Source organism: Argiope bruennichi, chromosome 11, assembly GCF_947563725.1.
Source record: "Argiope bruennichi chromosome 11, qqArgBrue1.1, whole genome shotgun sequence".
Classification (NCBI taxonomy): Eukaryota; Metazoa; Arthropoda; class Arachnida; order Araneae; family Araneidae; genus Argiope; species Argiope bruennichi.
The window spans coordinates 42,802,500-42,821,301 of NC_079161.1; the positions used below are offsets into that span (position 1 = coordinate 42,802,500).

General features: G+C 29.0%; 1 protein-coding gene across 1 annotated transcript in view; it reads right to left on the minus strand.

Moving 5' to 3' along the window:
- Window positions 1–18,802, minus strand: part of LOC129957562 (cell adhesion molecule Dscam2-like) — a 670,734-nt gene that overhangs the window by 148,490 nt on the left and 503,442 nt on the right. Inside the window, exon 8 of the mRNA XM_056069925.1 lies at window positions 5,810–6,217. Within this exon, the coding sequence (XP_055925900.1) occupies window positions 5,810–6,217 (408 nt within the window). The remainder of the gene's footprint in view (window positions 1–5,809; window positions 6,218–18,802) is intronic.

An 18,802-nucleotide genomic window follows, 5' to 3' on the forward strand; every position in this document is an offset into this window, starting at 1 on the left:
AAAAAAAAACTGAGACCAAAGAAAACCAGTGCTGTATGTTTCATAATACATGTATCTTTTGATTGATAAACTTATTTAAAATATTGCGTATAACAGATATTTCAAATTATATTTAAGAATGCCCAAGGTGATAATTTATCTTCCAAGTGTAATTTAAATGAGTTAAAGGCTAACTCCAACATATTAAGAATGCATTCTCAAAAATCAAAATCCTCTTTTTTAATTTTACATATTATATTTATTTCTTGACGTGTAGTTAAATATATATTTCATAGTTCATGTTGGATAAAACAAAATATCTCGGTTTTTTAATTCTTATTTAATTAAGTAAAATTTAATATTAGCCTTTCATTATCTTTTTCTTTAATACAACATTTTGTCATTTAAATGTGTTAAAGGTCAATTCCATTATATTAAGAATGCACTCTCAAAAATCAAAATGCTTTCGTATCATTTTCTATTTTCTATTTATCTTGTGATGTTTAATTAAATTTGCATTTCGTCGTTCATGATAGACAAGACAAAATATTTGTTGCGAATTTTTATTTCATTATGCAAAATTTAATATTTGCTTTTAATGATTTTTTAATACAATATTTTCTTATTTAAATGTATTAAAGAACAATTCCATTATATTAAGAATATATTTTCAAAAATCAAAAGGCTCTCACGTCATTTTATGTATTATATTTATCTGTTGGCGTTCAATTAAACTTTCATTTTGTAGTTCATGTTGGATAAGAAAATATTAGTTTTTAAATTTTATTTCATTAAGTAAAATTTAATATTAGCTCTTCATAATATTTTGATACAATACTTTGACTTTATTATTAACACATTTAACACTCCTATGGCATTATAAGCATAACATATTTTTAATGAATAATATTTTAGATCCTTTTTAACGTCAAATATCACTGCAGCATTACAGCCCACCACATTAACATTCACAATTGCCATGGGAAAAAATAACTGAGACCAAAGAAAACATTTATTAAAGGTTTTTAATATCCATTTTCCTCAATCCAATTTTAATTTACTCTGTCTCTCAAAGAGATATCAGCATCTCAATATCTGATTTCAATATGCTTTTTTTTAATAAGAGCGCGAGACAGGCGAAATGCCATTTTCATCGATTACACTGTCACAGCAACTTGTGGTGCCAGATTCTTATTACTGGGACGAGAGACAATGAAAATTGTAATTTTAGAATATTATGACAGTCCGTTTAAGTAACATGTCACGAACACTCCATTCGCCGTCTGTAACGTATGGAGTTAAATATTAATTTTCACATCGTTTAAACAGACGTGGTGGTTGTTGGAAAATGAAAATGATGTAAAATGCATTACGATTTAATTCGTTTAAAATACAAAAGACAGGCAGATTATGAAAAGAGGAAAAAAAAATTAAGAAGCACTAGAAGTGTATTTTAATTCGTTCTTTAATTAGGTACAATGGATTGAATTATCTTTTAATGTTAATTGATAGATTCGTATGGGTGATAACACGGTGAGAATTATTTTCTTTTATTCATGCGTCTGAGTTTAAGAGGGAATGATGAGATATAAGTTTAAGATCTGTTCTTTAAATAGACTGCTCATTTCTGGAACTTGTCAGTTCAAGGCGAGAACTAAATACTTAAAAGGAAAGCGAATATTTTTTGTTGACGACTTATGACGGCTTTGGTGAAGTTGTGATTATTCTAACCCAGTTTGGTTTATAAAAGACGGCATATACAAGGTTATTATATAAAGAGAAAAACTATACCAATATATGAGACCATAAGTATCATAGCATTTACAAGAAGGGAATACAAATTTGGTTCAAGATATTTTGAGGTATGCTCTCAAGAATCATATGGAAAACAATAGTTAAACTCCAACAGTTACCGGTTGCAATGACAGAATTTCAAATTTCCAAATGGCAACACCAACTTTTTTTTATTGGGATGTTCTTCAAAGCAAACAAAAAACAATAGACAGCGTTGATCTAAAGTGATACAAATTATAGAAGTGTTTCCAATGCGTATAAATTGTAAAAGTTTTTAAAATTCGTATAAATAATCAACATTTGCTTAAAAGTGTCATTTCTTGATAAAATTCCTTCTGGTGATAGTATGTAATAGTTATTGATTTATTTATTCCTATTTAAAACAAATTCCCATCCTTTCATGAAGTCCTTAACCGATTTTGCGAATTTGGATTGCTAGTTCCACATGTATGTTAATCTAAGTTATGTTCTTTTAATTATGGACACTCTGTATATACTGTGGAAACATTTCACTGGATATATAGTGAAAATCAACAATACGCACTAATAGCCGACCATTAAATAGAAAATAATTGAATGCAAGTAACTAGAGAGCTCGCTCTTCGATCAACAATTCAGGAAAAGAATTCAATCGACTGACTCTCATTATCTCTCCAGCGACTTTACCGTCTTATGAAGAGGGTATTGTATCCCGATAAGCATCTAAAGATCTCATCATCTAATAGAGATATCGCTATAATTCTTGTGTTTTCTGGAACTTCAAATTTCCCCAATGTAACCAAATTCGTGAACAAAGGCACTAGGGTCATTGACAGGTATCTATTAAGTATATTCGTAATTTTTTTCTCTGATAAAACTGCTTTGGTTAATAATATAACAAATTTATAACAATATATGTAAAACCAAATCTGTGAGAATTAGAAATAGGCTTAGGGGTAATGAAAAACATTTAAATGCCACATTCTTATAAAATCGACTATTACATTTATGGTTGTTCTAATGCGGATTGATCTGTTATATCATCCAATGTGGTGATATGGTTAGTAATTTAATATAACCACATCCTGTGTTCCACACTGCATTTCCTTCATTTAATTATCATGTAATCCAAAATTCGAAAGAAGCATGGTAATACTATATTTCATTCGAAGTAACGTAGTTAGAAATAAAAAAATAAATAAAATGTTCTTATAACTAGTTTTATAATTTTGCATAAAAATTGCTGATTTTTTAAATGATTGAAAATGAAATGATAAACAGGAAGATTATTTAAATAATTTAAAAAAATATTTAAATCATTTAAATGATTTTTCACCTTTTTTTAGATTTTATAACCATAGTTATCTTTACCTTCAAAATTTACTTAAAGCAGATAAAAATGTTATAACTGATAATGTTAATTTATTTTAAAAAAATCAGTTCATTTTTTTTCTACTCTTTACAAATAAATATGTTTTTATGCTTGTAACTCCCTATACGGAAGGGATAAAATCACAATGATGCCAGTCACGGTTTCAAAAAAGTAACTTAAAATTGTTATCAAGCATAAATTGAATTCAAACTTTAAGATAAATTTGGATTCAAAAGAACCTAAAAATAATGATATAACACATTTATTCTTGTGTAATTTAGCAGTTTTGAAATATCCTTATTTCTACAAAAGAAAGAAAATGTGACTTATACACCTATAACCTTGATCTGCCCATAAAGCAGCAGGAAAATAATTTTTTTTAACATACCTTACTAAATATAAACTTTCTTAAAAAAATATTGTTTTTTATATTCAATGAGCATGAGTTTTCTGAATTCACGAACAATTTTTTTGAATAAGCAATCGCTAGTGCTTCTGAAAATATGATAATTATTATACAGTTTTTCTCTATAACAAAATAAGAATAAACTCGAAACTCTAATAATAAGACAGGCAGCATCTAGTTGTGCTACATGCTATATAAATTTCATCGTGAAATAATAGAGCCATTAGAATAAACAATAGATTACTATCCTTATGGCTGCCAAGATATATATATATTAGATTTTTATCGTTATGACGGCCGTATTACGATATTTTATGATGACGATTATGATATGATTCTGCCATATGACGATAATTTATTGCGATGATGTTGCTTTTTATTTCTTCTAATAATAAAGGCGGATGCATATTTATGCTTTTGTCTGGCTAAACTATTTTGCTTTTTTTCTGGCAACAAGCTAATTCAGGGCGATCACTCACTCCTTCTGGTTATTAAACTGATATTGCCGTAACCTTTTAAAGGGTCAATTTTTTTTTCAAGTAAAGGTATATAAAAATACTTTTACGAATAGAGTTGATTTGTTTAATTTGCGAATATAGAATTCATTTTTTATTATTTTCTTGTTTTTGCCCTTTTATGTATTTGTACCTGTGTTTTTTATACTTGAAATTTTCTTCCATTATCGATTCATTATATTGTTTTACGTTTGTAAGCCTTCTGTTATACTTGTTGGCACACAAGGAGTTTATATTTAGAGACTCAAAAAAATTGATTTAAAGAAAGTGATTTATTAAGCCTATTTGATTTAATTAATTTCATTGGTTACTTAATTTGGTAAACTAATAACCAATTGACAAATAAAGATAAATCATTTTGGTGGGACATATGAAATTGAAGCATCTAGGCTTTTGTTTCATTGGAATATTTCTTGTGAACTTATGCTTGCTTACATTATTTATATTGAAGTTTACTAATTTAGAGATAAGTATATCCAAGGGGAATTTATTTGTCCCTAAATTTCCAAGAAAGTGTCAATTCCCAATTATTTCAATTTCAAAAATTCCCAATTATCTTTAAATTCCTTACATTATTTCAATTTCAAAAATTCCAATTATCTTTAAATTATCTTAAAATTCCCAATTATCTTTAAAGGTTCAAGAAAGGGTTCATAAAGGATAAGGAAAATACGCTGTTTGAAAATGATATCATTGTTGGAAAAAGGAAAGTTTTTTTAAAAAGTATGTTTAGTTAAATGAAAAATATATTTCAAAAAAGGTGTCAACGTGAACTCCTTCAAATTGTTTGATTTATTTAATTTGAATTTGGCACTATTTAAAAAATGGTTATATCATTGTTGGAATTGTTAATAACAATCATAATAGTTGGTATTATTAAATTTTGTTTTTCAAACCTAAATGCTAATCTTTAAAACGGGAAAATTCCTTTCTCTCTTTTCAAAAAAATAAACATCACGGTGCTTCAAAGTGTTCCAGGATATTTTCTTCCATAGTACCAATTACTTATCATTTTATGATATAAAAATATTATGTGTTTCCCATTTTGTATTTAGAGTTGTTATTGAGTGGTGTTCTTGGATATGAAATAAAACGTTCAGAAATACCCTTGTTTTTTAAAGTTAAATTTTAATTTTAATTAATGTCTAATAGGTAAATCCAGAATTATCTAAATAATCTGAAGATTAATGAGGTAATATGGGAAAAAAATCTAAACCATTTAACAGATGGACAGTACCCTGATTTCCACGACACTCTGGATATTGCCTGGTCTCCTGACTTTAGTCTTAACAAATATATTCTTAAATGATTAGCATAAAGTTATATTACAAATAATATTTATTCCCTTTTATACCATTTTATTCCTCTGATAGAATAACTTCCGTAATGACAATGAATGCAAGGAAATTTTCTTCTACAGTGCACATAATTTATTATTTCATGAAATAAAAATACGTATTATACAATAATACTTCCGAGTCTTGCATTCAGAAGTATTGAACGATTTGCTTGAAAATGAACTAAAGCATTCAGAACCATAACCGGTTTTTGAACAAAAGTTTAATGTTAATTAATGTCTAACAGGCAGAGAGAAAATTAATGAAATAATTTGAAAATTAATGTGAAATTCTGAAAAACTTATAAGCAATTTAACAGATCGTCAGTATGTTGATTATCTCGACATTCTAGACATTGCTTGATCTTCTCACAAATATATTCTTAAATGATGAGGATAATCTTATATTGGAAATAAAATTTACTCACTTTTATACCATTTTATTCCTTTGATAGGATACCCTCCATAAGGACAACGAATGGTCAAGTCTTCGCCCGATACTGCTGTTACATTTCTCATGGCTCTGACAAAAGGTGGACCATAGATATTGAGTCGAGCGGCGTGGAAGGTCGACCCGACATCATTCTCTCCCTGGCAGCGGTATTCGCCACTGTCTTCCACACGTGCTTCGGTGATGTTCAGGATGCTTGTCACATGACCCAGATCACCTATCCTGTCGACTGTAGTCACCCGAGGTCCTTGGTCAATGGGTATATCGTCCAGATACCACGTGATGCGAGGGATCGGGTTTCCTGTGGTGACACACTTCAAAGAGATGGTGTCACCAGAATGAGCGGTGTGCTCTGGAAAAGCGGATATCAGCGTAGGTGGCACATCTGAAAGAAACAAATCGTTTAAACTGATTGTAAATGAAACGGCTACAATCTATATATGTAAAACGTGAATGGCACAGAATACGTTCTTATTACTTATTTTCGAATGGCAATAATCAAATTTAACAAACCACCATATAAACAATTTAGTTTCATTGAATGATTTTATAGCAGACTTTATTTGAACATTTCGCTTAGCTAATTAATGGAGCTCCAAAATATAAGAAATGCTCGAAAACATTATATTTTATGTTGCTGAGTTAATAAAGAACTTCAAAAAAAGTCAACTTTGTATACAGACTTGTCATCTATTGTTCTTTTTCTCATAATTTTGTAAATTATTCTTCATATATAATAATATTTTTTAAAAAAGAGAATATTTCAGTCTTCTATAACTATATCGAACCGCGTTAAGGTCTGAATTTCATTACTTTAGATCAATCAACAGCCACCTTAAGGAAGCGTTGAGAGTTGAATGGTAGATCTTTTTCGAAATTGCAAATACATGGTCTGAAATCGTGCTATTCGAAGTTCCATAACTCGATTAGTTTCATTGGCAAAAGAGTAAAACTTTCTGATTTGAAATGTTAACAACCGAATAAAATGTTATTAAATATTGATATCTGGCTGAGGAATTATATAAACAGTAAATTCACAAATTTATTCACTCTAAAAACCACTACCAAAAATGAATGTATGTGTTATTGCTCGACAGGCCAGAGCATCTGACTGACCTAAAGCTGTCATACCTTTGAGAGTGAAAGTCTGCATCTTGGAGCGATTTTTTAAAAAATTTGACTAGGATTTTAATTAATTAAAAAATGAATTTAATACGTTCGTTTTCATGATAACTACCTAAAATATTATTGTAAAAATATAAGCTTTACTTTGTTTCGAAATCTAAAAACTTGTCTTTTTAATGATATTAATTTTCGAGTCTTTCAAATGTTTCCTAAATTTTGGCAATCAAATATTTTCTTGCCTAATTTTCGGCAATATATTGGATTGCTATCCTGAGATTCAAATCATTTTTATCCAATCTTTAATCGTGTCATTTTCTTTCATTTTCAAAAGATACATAAGTATATGTAATATCAGTGTAGTTTACAAAAGGAATAAAAAAGTGACGTTACAATATCGTGAAATTTAGAAGTCAGTTGAAGCACAAATTTAAATTTTTAACATAACCAAGATATAACATGACAGGTCGCCATTAGGGAGGTTCGTTTACAAAATTAATAAAACATAGTAAAAAAACTATAATAACATTGTTTTAAAGTCTCACATTTAAAGGAATCATGGATATGAAGTTATTTCTAAACGATTTAACAGATATTAAATATAGCCAATATCCCTGGCAAAAAAGATGGTGGCAAAACGCAGCTAATGTCAAATAAAGGGTGCTGCAAAATTAACGCAAGATTTGAATTTGCTACCATTCGTGGAGTAAAATGTTGGCAAACCTATTATAAAAACCTCTTGACAGCTGATAGTTTAGGGCTGGTAAATATGGAGTATTACACGATAGAACAACGTGTTAACGCAAGAATTGAATTAAATAAAAAACACAGTTTTTTTTCTTTAAATAGTTATATTTTTATTCAATCGTAAAGTGTAAAGAATATTCTATGTATGAAATAAAATACAGAACAAATGGTCTCCACTGCTTTGTTGGAGCGTATTCAATCTTTAGTCCAAATTTGCCATGACCATTTTGAATAAATATGGCTGAATTTCGTTGATGAAGTGTCGAATATCCTCCTTCAATGCACGAGACTTGTTGGGCTTGTTGGCATAGATTTATGACTTCAAATAACCCCATCAAAAAGGATGCCAGTGGTGTTAAATCACACGATCTAGTGGGCCATTTCCCAAATTTTGGATCTGTGACCGCCAGACTTATTATTTTTTAAATATTGTTCAACAACGAAAACACGTGGTTCTATCGTATAATACTCGATTTTTACTAACCCTAAACTATCAGTTGTCCATTGGTTTTTTTAAATAAGGTTGCCAACACTTTACTGCACGAATGGTGGCAAATTCAAATCGTGGGCTCATTTTGGGACACCCTTTATAAATCGTTTCGCAATTCAGAGGATTTTTCCAATAGAAAATGCCTGTCTCTAACGATTTAGATTTGAACCCGCAGTCATGATAAATACCCGAATATTTTATTGCCATTAAATTAACGGAGAATGTAAAACAACTTAATAGAATTTAATACCTAAAACAAAGTAGTATGCCTTTCTAAAAAACGGGAGGAAAAACATCTTCCAAGAGAATCCGTTCAGGCGTTAGACATCCATTTAAAAGAAAAGCAGAATTTTTCAAACGCTCTAAAACAGGTCGATGTCATGACAGCTGATTGACAAATGACTTTTCCTTATGTCACGAAAGTAAGGCTGCGAGACGTATAAAAAGTCTCCGACAATTTATCAATGCCATAGAAAATGCCCTTAAATGCCTTTATATATCTATACGTCTACACGGTTTGGGAACTTATCAGTTTGCAATGCAAAAGAATGGAATGGAAGGAATTTACATCGGACTTATTTATGAAGGAATATAGTTGGAAACAATGCCATCATTGAAATATTACATATTAATCCATTCAGTGGTGTAATTCCATTCATAGAAACATTGATATTGGAATAATATTTGTTAATTGGTTTGTATACAATAAATTAATAAATTTGGACATTTTTATATCAGTTATTTTATATATATTATATATATATTGCTCTTACTTCTTATCTTTCTCTACTAATATATATTTATAAAGGAATATAATTTGAAACAATTCCAAAATTGAAATATTATGTATCGATCTATTCAATGGGGCGATTTCATTCATTGCAACATTGGTATTGGGAGAATATTTGTTAACTGGGAGATAAATAATAAATTGGGACATTTTTATATTTGCTTTTAATTTTTTATTTGCTTTTACTTATTTCTTACCTTTCTCTACTGATATTTATTTATAAAGGAATATAGTTTGAAACAACTCTATTATTAAATATTACATATCGATCTATTCGGTGGAGTGATTCCATTCATTGCAACATTGGTATTGGAAAAATATTTGTTAAATATTTATTGGGGGATAAATAATAAATTGGTACATTTTATTTTAATTATCAGGCTTTCTTTTGCTTTGATTTATCCCTTACATATCTCTACTATTAGTTATTTAAAAAGGAATATAGTTTGAAACAATTGCATCATTGAAATATTACTTGTTAATCTATTGAGTGGGGTAATATTATATATATGATATTTTAAACTCGAATTTCAATTGTAATTAATTTTCAAACTTTTATCTTAATTTAGCCCATATTCATTCTGAAATATTCTCTTATTTCCTGATCCCATTCCACTTTTGCTACTTAATTATTTCAATTGAATCTTTGTAAAAAAGCTTCAGTCAGCTATTCCCACGCTCCGAGTGAAGGGATAAAATACTGCTGATCTAAACAAATTCTTCTAAAAGATCACTGTGTTTCCCTTGTCTAAGTTCGACGCGTGTAGAAAAATCCCTATCAAAATCTCATGGTATATAAGACCAGGGCTAAATGATTTCCCTCTCTTTCACCTTCTGCTTTTGTGTCGTGCTGTGAACGGACGTGCCTTGTTCATGCTGCTTGTGCCAACCAGGATGCAATAAATGCGAACTTTAAAAATTCGAAAGTCTCTCTTCTGTCTTCGAAACCGTCCTCTGCTTTCAAAAATTATATGTTTACACACATACATATTATATATATATATATATATATAATATATATATATATATATATATTATATATATATATATATATATAATATATATATATATATATATATATATATATATATATATATATATATATTACCTCCTTCATTGCTACATTCATATTGGATTAAAATATCTTAATTGGTTTATATATAATAAATGGGGACGTTTTTATATCAATTATTAGTCTTTTTTGATTTCACTTATCTTTTATTTATCTTTACTACTAATAAAGATAAATGAGTGTATCTATAAGCGCATTGGTGCTACATGCCAAATCACTTGCCCTAGAGCTACCAAAGTTGACACACACACACACACACACACACAGAGAGACAGAGAGAGAGAGAGAGAGATTGGAGGATGGGAATGTGCACCTCATTCAGCGTGATTTAAGAAATTTTAATTAATTAAAAGCTAAGCGAAGTAAAGTTATGCGAAGTTCAATAAGCATAGCGTTTTTTTCGCCTGCAACTCCTTGACCACGTGTCTGTGAAACAAACTTGAATCGATGAAATTTCGTCTCTGATCATGATTATGGGGCAAGATGGGGATATCAAAGACATAGATTAGCTTATAGAAGAACAAAAAAAAGTCACAGCAAAATGTTGCGGAGGAGATTTGGTCAGGAGAAAAGGACATAGTAGACATAACAGCGCAACATCCTTCCAGTGAAATAAAAGATGCTGAAAGCATGGTAAATTATTGTATTCTAAGCCTAGAAGCATCAACTTAACAAGGCAGCCGCTATTAAAACTGGAAATCCATTTAATGGCACTGCGGAGTCGCACTTCAGCCAAATGTTGATGTATGGCCAAAGACAAATGACTTTAGACAATTTCCTTGTAAAAAGGCATGTATAATAATATATTACATTATTATAAATTCAGTATTTTCTTTCGTACTTCATTGGAACAAATTGCATTTATATGGAATCCCATGGAAAAAATTATTTCGAGTCACATTATGAAAAAGTGAGTTTCATAATGTGACTCGAAATATTTCGTTTCATATGTGAGTGAGTCACATTATGAAAAAGATTTGGAAATGAATTACGCTTGTTGAATTAGGTTCCATTGTGCCATAAAAATGTTAAATATATTAATTACTATGTCTTAAAATCTCAGTAACTCATAAGCAAGCTTCATACAATAGAAAACACGTAGCACAGCATATGAAATAAATATAATCAAGACTTAGAGACAAATAAATATAACAGCTTAGAGCAGACAACCAGAGAACTCTCTTTACGATCAACACTTTGTGGTGATTGAATTGCCAAGGACCGAATCCGCGAAGTTAGGGACCGTAGCTGCGTAACATAACCACTAGATTAAAGTGATCACCCTATTCCGGAGACTATTAACTGGCTTATAAAGCTACCACCACAACTTCAAAAGGATATTCAACTTCTTACTAGAGCGCATCCTCTTTAATAATTTCTCAATAAGATGTTAGATTTTCTAGAAAAGATGTAAGCCCTTGAAAGATATTCCCGATTTTGATCTTGTATGTCACGAAAAGTTATTTTTCCTTCAAATTCATCGGAAAATAATCGCCAAGTTCGGGGATCTTTAGCCGAGTATTCATTTAGAATGCATTAATCATTTGCGGCACAATTTTCCATTCAGAAACGAGCGAGCACCTAACTTCACTCGCTTCTAAAATCGTTAAATTCAATAATAATTGAAAAAATATATATGTTTAAGACTCAATTTTAACCTTCTTTTTAAAAATAGAGGGCAATAATATCAAGCTGTTCCATAATTTTCAGCTATAGCGCGCTATATAAAAGCCTATTTTTTCAAAGAATTTTGTTAACTCTTTTTTTCTAGTGAAAAAATGATTGCCAGAAAAATAATTTCAATGTTATTTTGTTGACTGTATCTTAAATTATTTATTCTATATATTTTTGCATTTTTATAGCGAAAGCATACTCATAATAGTTGGATAAAATGAGGTGTTCCATCTGCTGGAATACTGAGCCCATCGTGTTTCTCGGCGGATTGCTATGCTGGCAAAAGAACACTTAACACCTGTGTCTTCATTTCCTGTTCTTCCTTTTTCGTGGAAAATAAACTGAGTTCAAGGAATAGTGTTCGAGAGGGTTAGAATGTTTCGAAATGAACAACCCTTACTATGAGTCTGAAGTTTTGTGGTTTTACGCAGAGAGATCAATTAATTTTTTTCCGAAACACCCCCCAAAATATGCTTCAAAAATTACACTCTAATAGCGAATCTGAGCATGCCTCCTTATGGTGCTCCTTGGATCATGCTAAATCTGCCATACAGGCATAATGTACTCCTATAGGCCTAAATAGGTTATCTATAACATCTTTTGTTTGAGTTAACTATTTAAAGAGTAGAGAACTGCAAAGGGTTAAGATTATCGGTATCTTTTCGACTAATACAAGCATTGCAAGGAAGCAATATAAGAGATTAGTAACAAAAGGGGAGAAAACTCACATTATTTGACTAATTTTTCATTTTTCACTAAATGAACAAATGTTGTTTTATATATTATATAGTTAAATTACAATATTCCTTAAAGGATACACCATTTCTTAAATGAAAAAAAAAATGCTTTTTTTTAGCCAGCTGAAACTCAAGCCAAAGTACCTTTAAAAGATCGTTACTCCTTTTTCGATACATTTCCCTCACTATTTCACCTGCAAAGAGCGATAGTTATATAAACACAGCTACACAATCTTTTATCATGAAAGGGCAATTTATCTTCCACGGTAAAATACATTTAAACTTCACCAATGTCGATACTGATTACATTTATTTAACGCTTCGGTTGTCGATTCAGTAAGAAAAAAAGCATGAAAAGAAGAAATAATTTTTGGCACATTAACTCTATTTCCAACAAATAAATAAAGTTTCAGATTTAAAGACATAAAAGCAAGAAACTATTTTACTTTTACAAGAAAAAGCCAACAAACTCTAAATGGAATTTGACAGTATGCGTTAGGTTTTGTTAAAGTGAGAATTGCCTCGCACGTCAAATTATAAAACTTCTACACCAGAGGGTATTTTATTTTTCATATACCTGGAGATTTACCTGAGGATAAGATGTATCAGCTTTCTTTTATTTAGGAGTATTTTCTGTGTCATAATTTTTGGTGTTATGTTACATTGCTACAACAGTGATCCCATTTTTGTTGTTTTCCCTGGTCCTTGATAAGAGTTTTTCCTTGTGTACTGTTGTTTACGGCGCAGCTTGTAGTTGTATTAATCCGATGAAACCTAATATATCGAAAGTAATTCCACATATCATCCTACTTTCCCTAGAATGCGACGCTTCGGCGCTTTTGTCCGCGTTCGTGTGTCGAAAATAAGCCGGAATGCCGGGTTGTTACTGGTAAAAGTCAAGGGAAAGTAGATTTCGATTAAATTTACTGCCAGGAGTATTGGCTGCTTGGGACAATTTCTTCTTTAGTGTCAAATATTCGCCGCCCATTTTCGTATTATCACAATAGCTTTTCTTTTCTTAAAGCATTGTAGTATTTAACTGCATTTTTTATAAAATTATTCTGATATGTTTTTTTGAATCTCGAAATATGCAGGAAGACATTATTTTTGCATTTGTAAATATTTCACCATGAGTTTTTGATGGTTTACAAATTTTTAAACTTCAAATAGCTCGAAAGATTCATTTGCAGACAATTATTTCTGCCTCAATATCTATGATTATTTGCATTGAAGTTTATATTTGTATTATTGTAGTTATTTATTTATAATTATTGTTATTGCTATATTTTTATTTGTATAGTTATTTTTATTTATTATTATTGTTGTTATTGCTATGTTTTCATTTGTATTGTTAATCTTATTTATTAAATTTTTTATTGTTTTTATTTGTTTTATTATTGTTATTTATTATTTTTTATTGCTATTTTTATTTATTATTGTTATTACTATGTTTTCCTTTGTATTATAACATTATTTATTAAATTATTTTTATTGTTTTTATTTGTATTATTATTGTTATTTATTAATATTGTTATTGCTATCTTTTTATTTGTATTATTACTTTTATTAATTATTATTGTTATTTTTGATTTGCTTTAGAGTAGTTATAGTATTTTTTGTATTGTAATTTTGATTTTTTTTTGCATTTGATATCTATGATATTTTGAATTGAACTAAATTTAAGTCAGTTGGAGGAACGAAATGGAAATTGTAATCGTCGGAGCATTCGAGACCAAAATTTTGATGAGTCTCGAAGTTTTAAACTTTTCTGAGTCAGAAAAACTCATTTTTAGAATTATATTTGTCTGTCCGTCTGTCTGTCTGTCAAAGCTGTCTGTCTGTCAAAGTTGAGTTAAAATTAATACTAAATTTGTGGATTCATATCAAATTCTGATGAAATTCCGCTGACAAATATTTGTCTGTCTGCCTGCTTGTATGACAACTTCTGTACTCAAAAACGCAGAGAATTAGATAATTGATATTTTGTAGAAATATTTATCACAGAAGTTGTAGATTCATATTTAGTTTTTAACCAAATCTGTCAAAAGGACGACGACTATGTGCGGTTTGTATGTTCGTGCTTAATTTGAAAGCAATAATTCAATACTGCAATGATATAGATAAATGAAATAATGTAGGCCAATCAGCGACCAAAATTGTGGATTTGTTCTAAAATTTAGTCACTATCGTTTGAAAGAAAATGTCCGGAAACAAAAAAGAAATGATAATGGATATTCTGCACAGAGAAGAAGATATTTCGCCCTCCGATAGGCTGAAGAATTTGTGATATAGGATGAGATTAATCTGCAGGAGTGATGAGAGTATAGTTCAGGTTGGACAGCTGATGCAGAATGAAGCTGTTTAACAAAGTATGATGCAAGATGATCGTCAGGTGGACGTCAGAGATGGTACCAGTTATTTAAGAGGATTGTTAAGAAAGCATTCAAAATTCGCGCTTGATTTTCATCATAACACTAGGAAACACAAAACATGGCATATTGAGTTTCTTTAAAAAGACCTGATTTTCTATAAGAGAAATTTAGCTATAAAAAGACTTTCGCTTGCGGAGTTTGCATGACCTTAGAGGGCTTGCTTTTCTCCTCTGCAATTCTTGTGATAAGTTCCGGAGAATCAGATTTTCAGAAAGATAACCGAAACTAATATGCTATAATTTCCAAGTAAATACGAAAGTACAGGGAGTTTTCCCTTTTTCTTGTTATAGATATAATTCAAACGAAAAAAGAAATATAAAGTCTGTCTGTAAGTACACCTTTGTATATGTGATTGCAATAGTTAAATGAATCCAGCAAGCATTATATGAAATCATGTATTGAACGTTTTTTTTTAATCAAATCATTTCACAAGTTAATTGGCTGTTGATTAATTTGACTGTATGAAAAAAAAATTCCCCAAGCTAGATATTAAAATTATAAATGGTCATAACATTATAACTGAAAGCCTATGTAAAATTGTTGAATCTAATTCGTTAAAGAGAAAACGTTAAAATTAGATATTCATTCATCTCAATTCATCCCAAATTGTTGAATCTAATTCGTTAAAGAGAAAACGTTAAAATTAGATATTCATTCATCTCAATTCATTCCAAGCATACCATATTGGGAAATATACAAGAACACGTAAAAGTAATATACAAAGAGATAAATATACTTTTTAGTATATTATTTATATTTTATAATTTTAAAGTATGAATGATTTTATATCTGTTTAAACTTTTGACTGGACTTAATACTAGTCATTTTAGTGTTTTATTATCAAAAATTGCCATTTTTTTCAGTGTTCTAATCAGTGCTGACGAATTTCATAATTTATTGATGATATTTTTTTATTTATTATTTTGCATGTCACCTTTTTGTAAAAACAATGTTCTTTGGTCTGATGCTACATCAACTAGGGTTTGTGCCATTTAACTTAATTCCATATATTAAAAAAAATTAGGAATTGAAATAAAAAATATTTAAAAAAAACCTGAAAAAACAATTAATTATTAACCAGTTAAGCAAAGTAGTACAATGAGAAAAATATTACTTATTTTATGATGAAATGAAACTAGAAAACATAAATTAATCCCATTTTTATTTAGAAATATACACCTGAAATGTCATCTGTATAAATATCTCAACTTTAATTGCTTTGATAAAACTAAAATTCGGAACAATAGCTATATTAAAACAAGGGATGAGCTGGAGATAGATTGGTAAAATATTCTGTTCACTGCACAAAGAGAATTGTTATTCGAATTGAGTGCGTACAATATCCTTCAAGAATAATGCATTGTAATTTTCAAGATGACATCGCACAAAGGGTGCAGTGCTATTTTGAACAAATAATTACTGTTCCACGTTTCTAACTATTCACAAAATGGACAGGGAGAGAGAATTCAAGAGTTAAGAATATTTCAATTCAGCAAGCGTCTTCGCTCTGCAATTAACTAGTGCGAAGTGAATATCTCCCATTTTAAACAGAAGCATTTTCCTGCTAGCATTATACCTGATGAAGGCATTTTAAAAAAAATTTCATTTTAGAAATAAAGATTTTAAGAGTGAAGATTTTTAATTCTGAGAATTTCTTTGGATATAATTTTGATATGGATATAAGTTTTGATGTTGACAGATGTTAATTTTGGAAGAAAATATTGAAAAAGATAAAAAGATTAAATTTTCACATCGAGAAGCATAAAACGTTCAACTCGTCATTTCATGTAATTCGTACAATGTGATTTTAAATACATTACACTTTTATGGTTTGTGATTATATTATTTATTAAAAGATTACATGTATGTAATGATATTTTTTAATTTAATTTAGTTCCAAATTAATTATCTAATTATCTTAAATTAGCTCAAATTACTTTATTCTAGAATTTTCTCTTATTTCGTGATCCAATTCCATTTTCTATTTAATTATGTTTACCTGATGAATATAATCACTATACCTGATGAATATAGCTTAAAAAATGTTCACTTCAAAGAGAAATGAAGATTTTAAGAGTAAAGAGTTTTAATTCTATCTTCAGATATATTTATGATATTGATTTACATATCTATTCTAGAAGAAGTTCTAGTTGGAAGAAAATTTAGAGAGGAAAAACAGGGAAAATTCTCATGTTGGGAAGCATAAAAAGTTTGACTTATCATCTCATGTAATTTGTGCACTGTTATTTTAAAATAGATTGCAATATTTTATTTCTGGATTGTATTAGTTGATGTTGAATGTATGTAACTGTATTTCATAATTTGATTTAAATTCTATATAATTTCATAACTTTTATCTTAAATTGGTCCAAATTACTTTATTCTAGAATTTTTCCTATTTCTTGATCCAATTCCATTTTCTATTTAATTATGTTTACCTGATGAATATATTCATTATACCTGATGAATGCAGTTTAAAAAAATGTTCACTTCAGAAAGAAGCGAAGATTTTAAGAGTGAAGAGTTTTAATTGTGTGTATGTCTTTCAACATTTTTTATATTGATTTATGCATCATTTTAAAAAGTTAATTATTGAAGAAAATGTGAAAAAAAAAATGGGAATAGGGTAATAATCTTCTTACATCGGAAACCATAAAATATTGAATCATCATCTCATACAAATCGCGGGTTGTTATTTTAAAATATGTTACAGTATCATGGTTCTAGTTTATATTATTAATTAAAAGGTTACATGTAATGTATGTAATTATATTCTTAATTAACTTAACATATACGTTCTAAAACAGCTATACAATATTTCTAAATTTTTATTCTGTAGTTCTGAGTAACTATTACTGATAATAAATGATAATACTGAGAAACTATTATACCAAATTTGAATGAAAAAATGCGCAATAGATTTTTATGAGTTGTTTCGGAAGAAAGTTCTACTAAAGATAGAAATTAATAGCTTTTAAAGATGTAAAATAATATTACAATGTATATAACTGTAAATATAAAAACCAGTGACATTTCTCAAAAAAAAAATGGAATCGAAATTCAAACAGTTTTATTAATAAATCTGTTCAAACGTTTAGAATATTAAATTACAAAATTCTTATTTTGGAACAAAAAAAATCGGCTTTTTAACGTAATCACCCTTTCTTCAGCACACTCACCCAGTTTTTAAATCGACTTTTTAACACAATCACCCTTTCTTCAGCACACTCACCCAGTTTTTAAAACAACTTTTTAACGTAATCACCCTTCCTTCAGCACACTCACCCAGTTTTTAAACATTAGCACACACATGGGGACATTTTGGTACTAAATTGTCAACATCCTCGTTATTTTATTGGCTATTTGTATAAAAATAAAATATAATCAGAATATATAAATGTTTTTACATAGGAATATTTTTTTATTTTAAGATACAATTGCTATTTTTGATAAGACAAAACCGAAATTGAACTTAGCCCCTTTTCCCCATACCTTTTCTGAATTCATTTCTATTTTCCCCATTTCATTCAAGTAAAACATTATGTTCAACATAAGTAGTTTTTTTCTGTATAAAAATATTGGAAAAATAAAATCTACATTTTACATATAGTTTGCATTTTAAATTTTTCTTAGTAAAAGAAGCTTAAACATACCACTTTGAAAATTCATATCTTTTGTCTCTCATTTTTATATGCATATTCAAGAAATACTTTTATTATTTCGCATTCGAAATTGTTAACACATTTCAAGATAATTTATTCTTATTATAAAAGAATGCATTTTATATAATGATTTGTTACATTTTTTTATGAGCAGGAAGGGGTTGCATCAGATTTTCTAAAGTTTTCGGAATCTGTATTTTGATTCGGAACTCTATGATGATCACCTGCTAAAACTTCATGAATG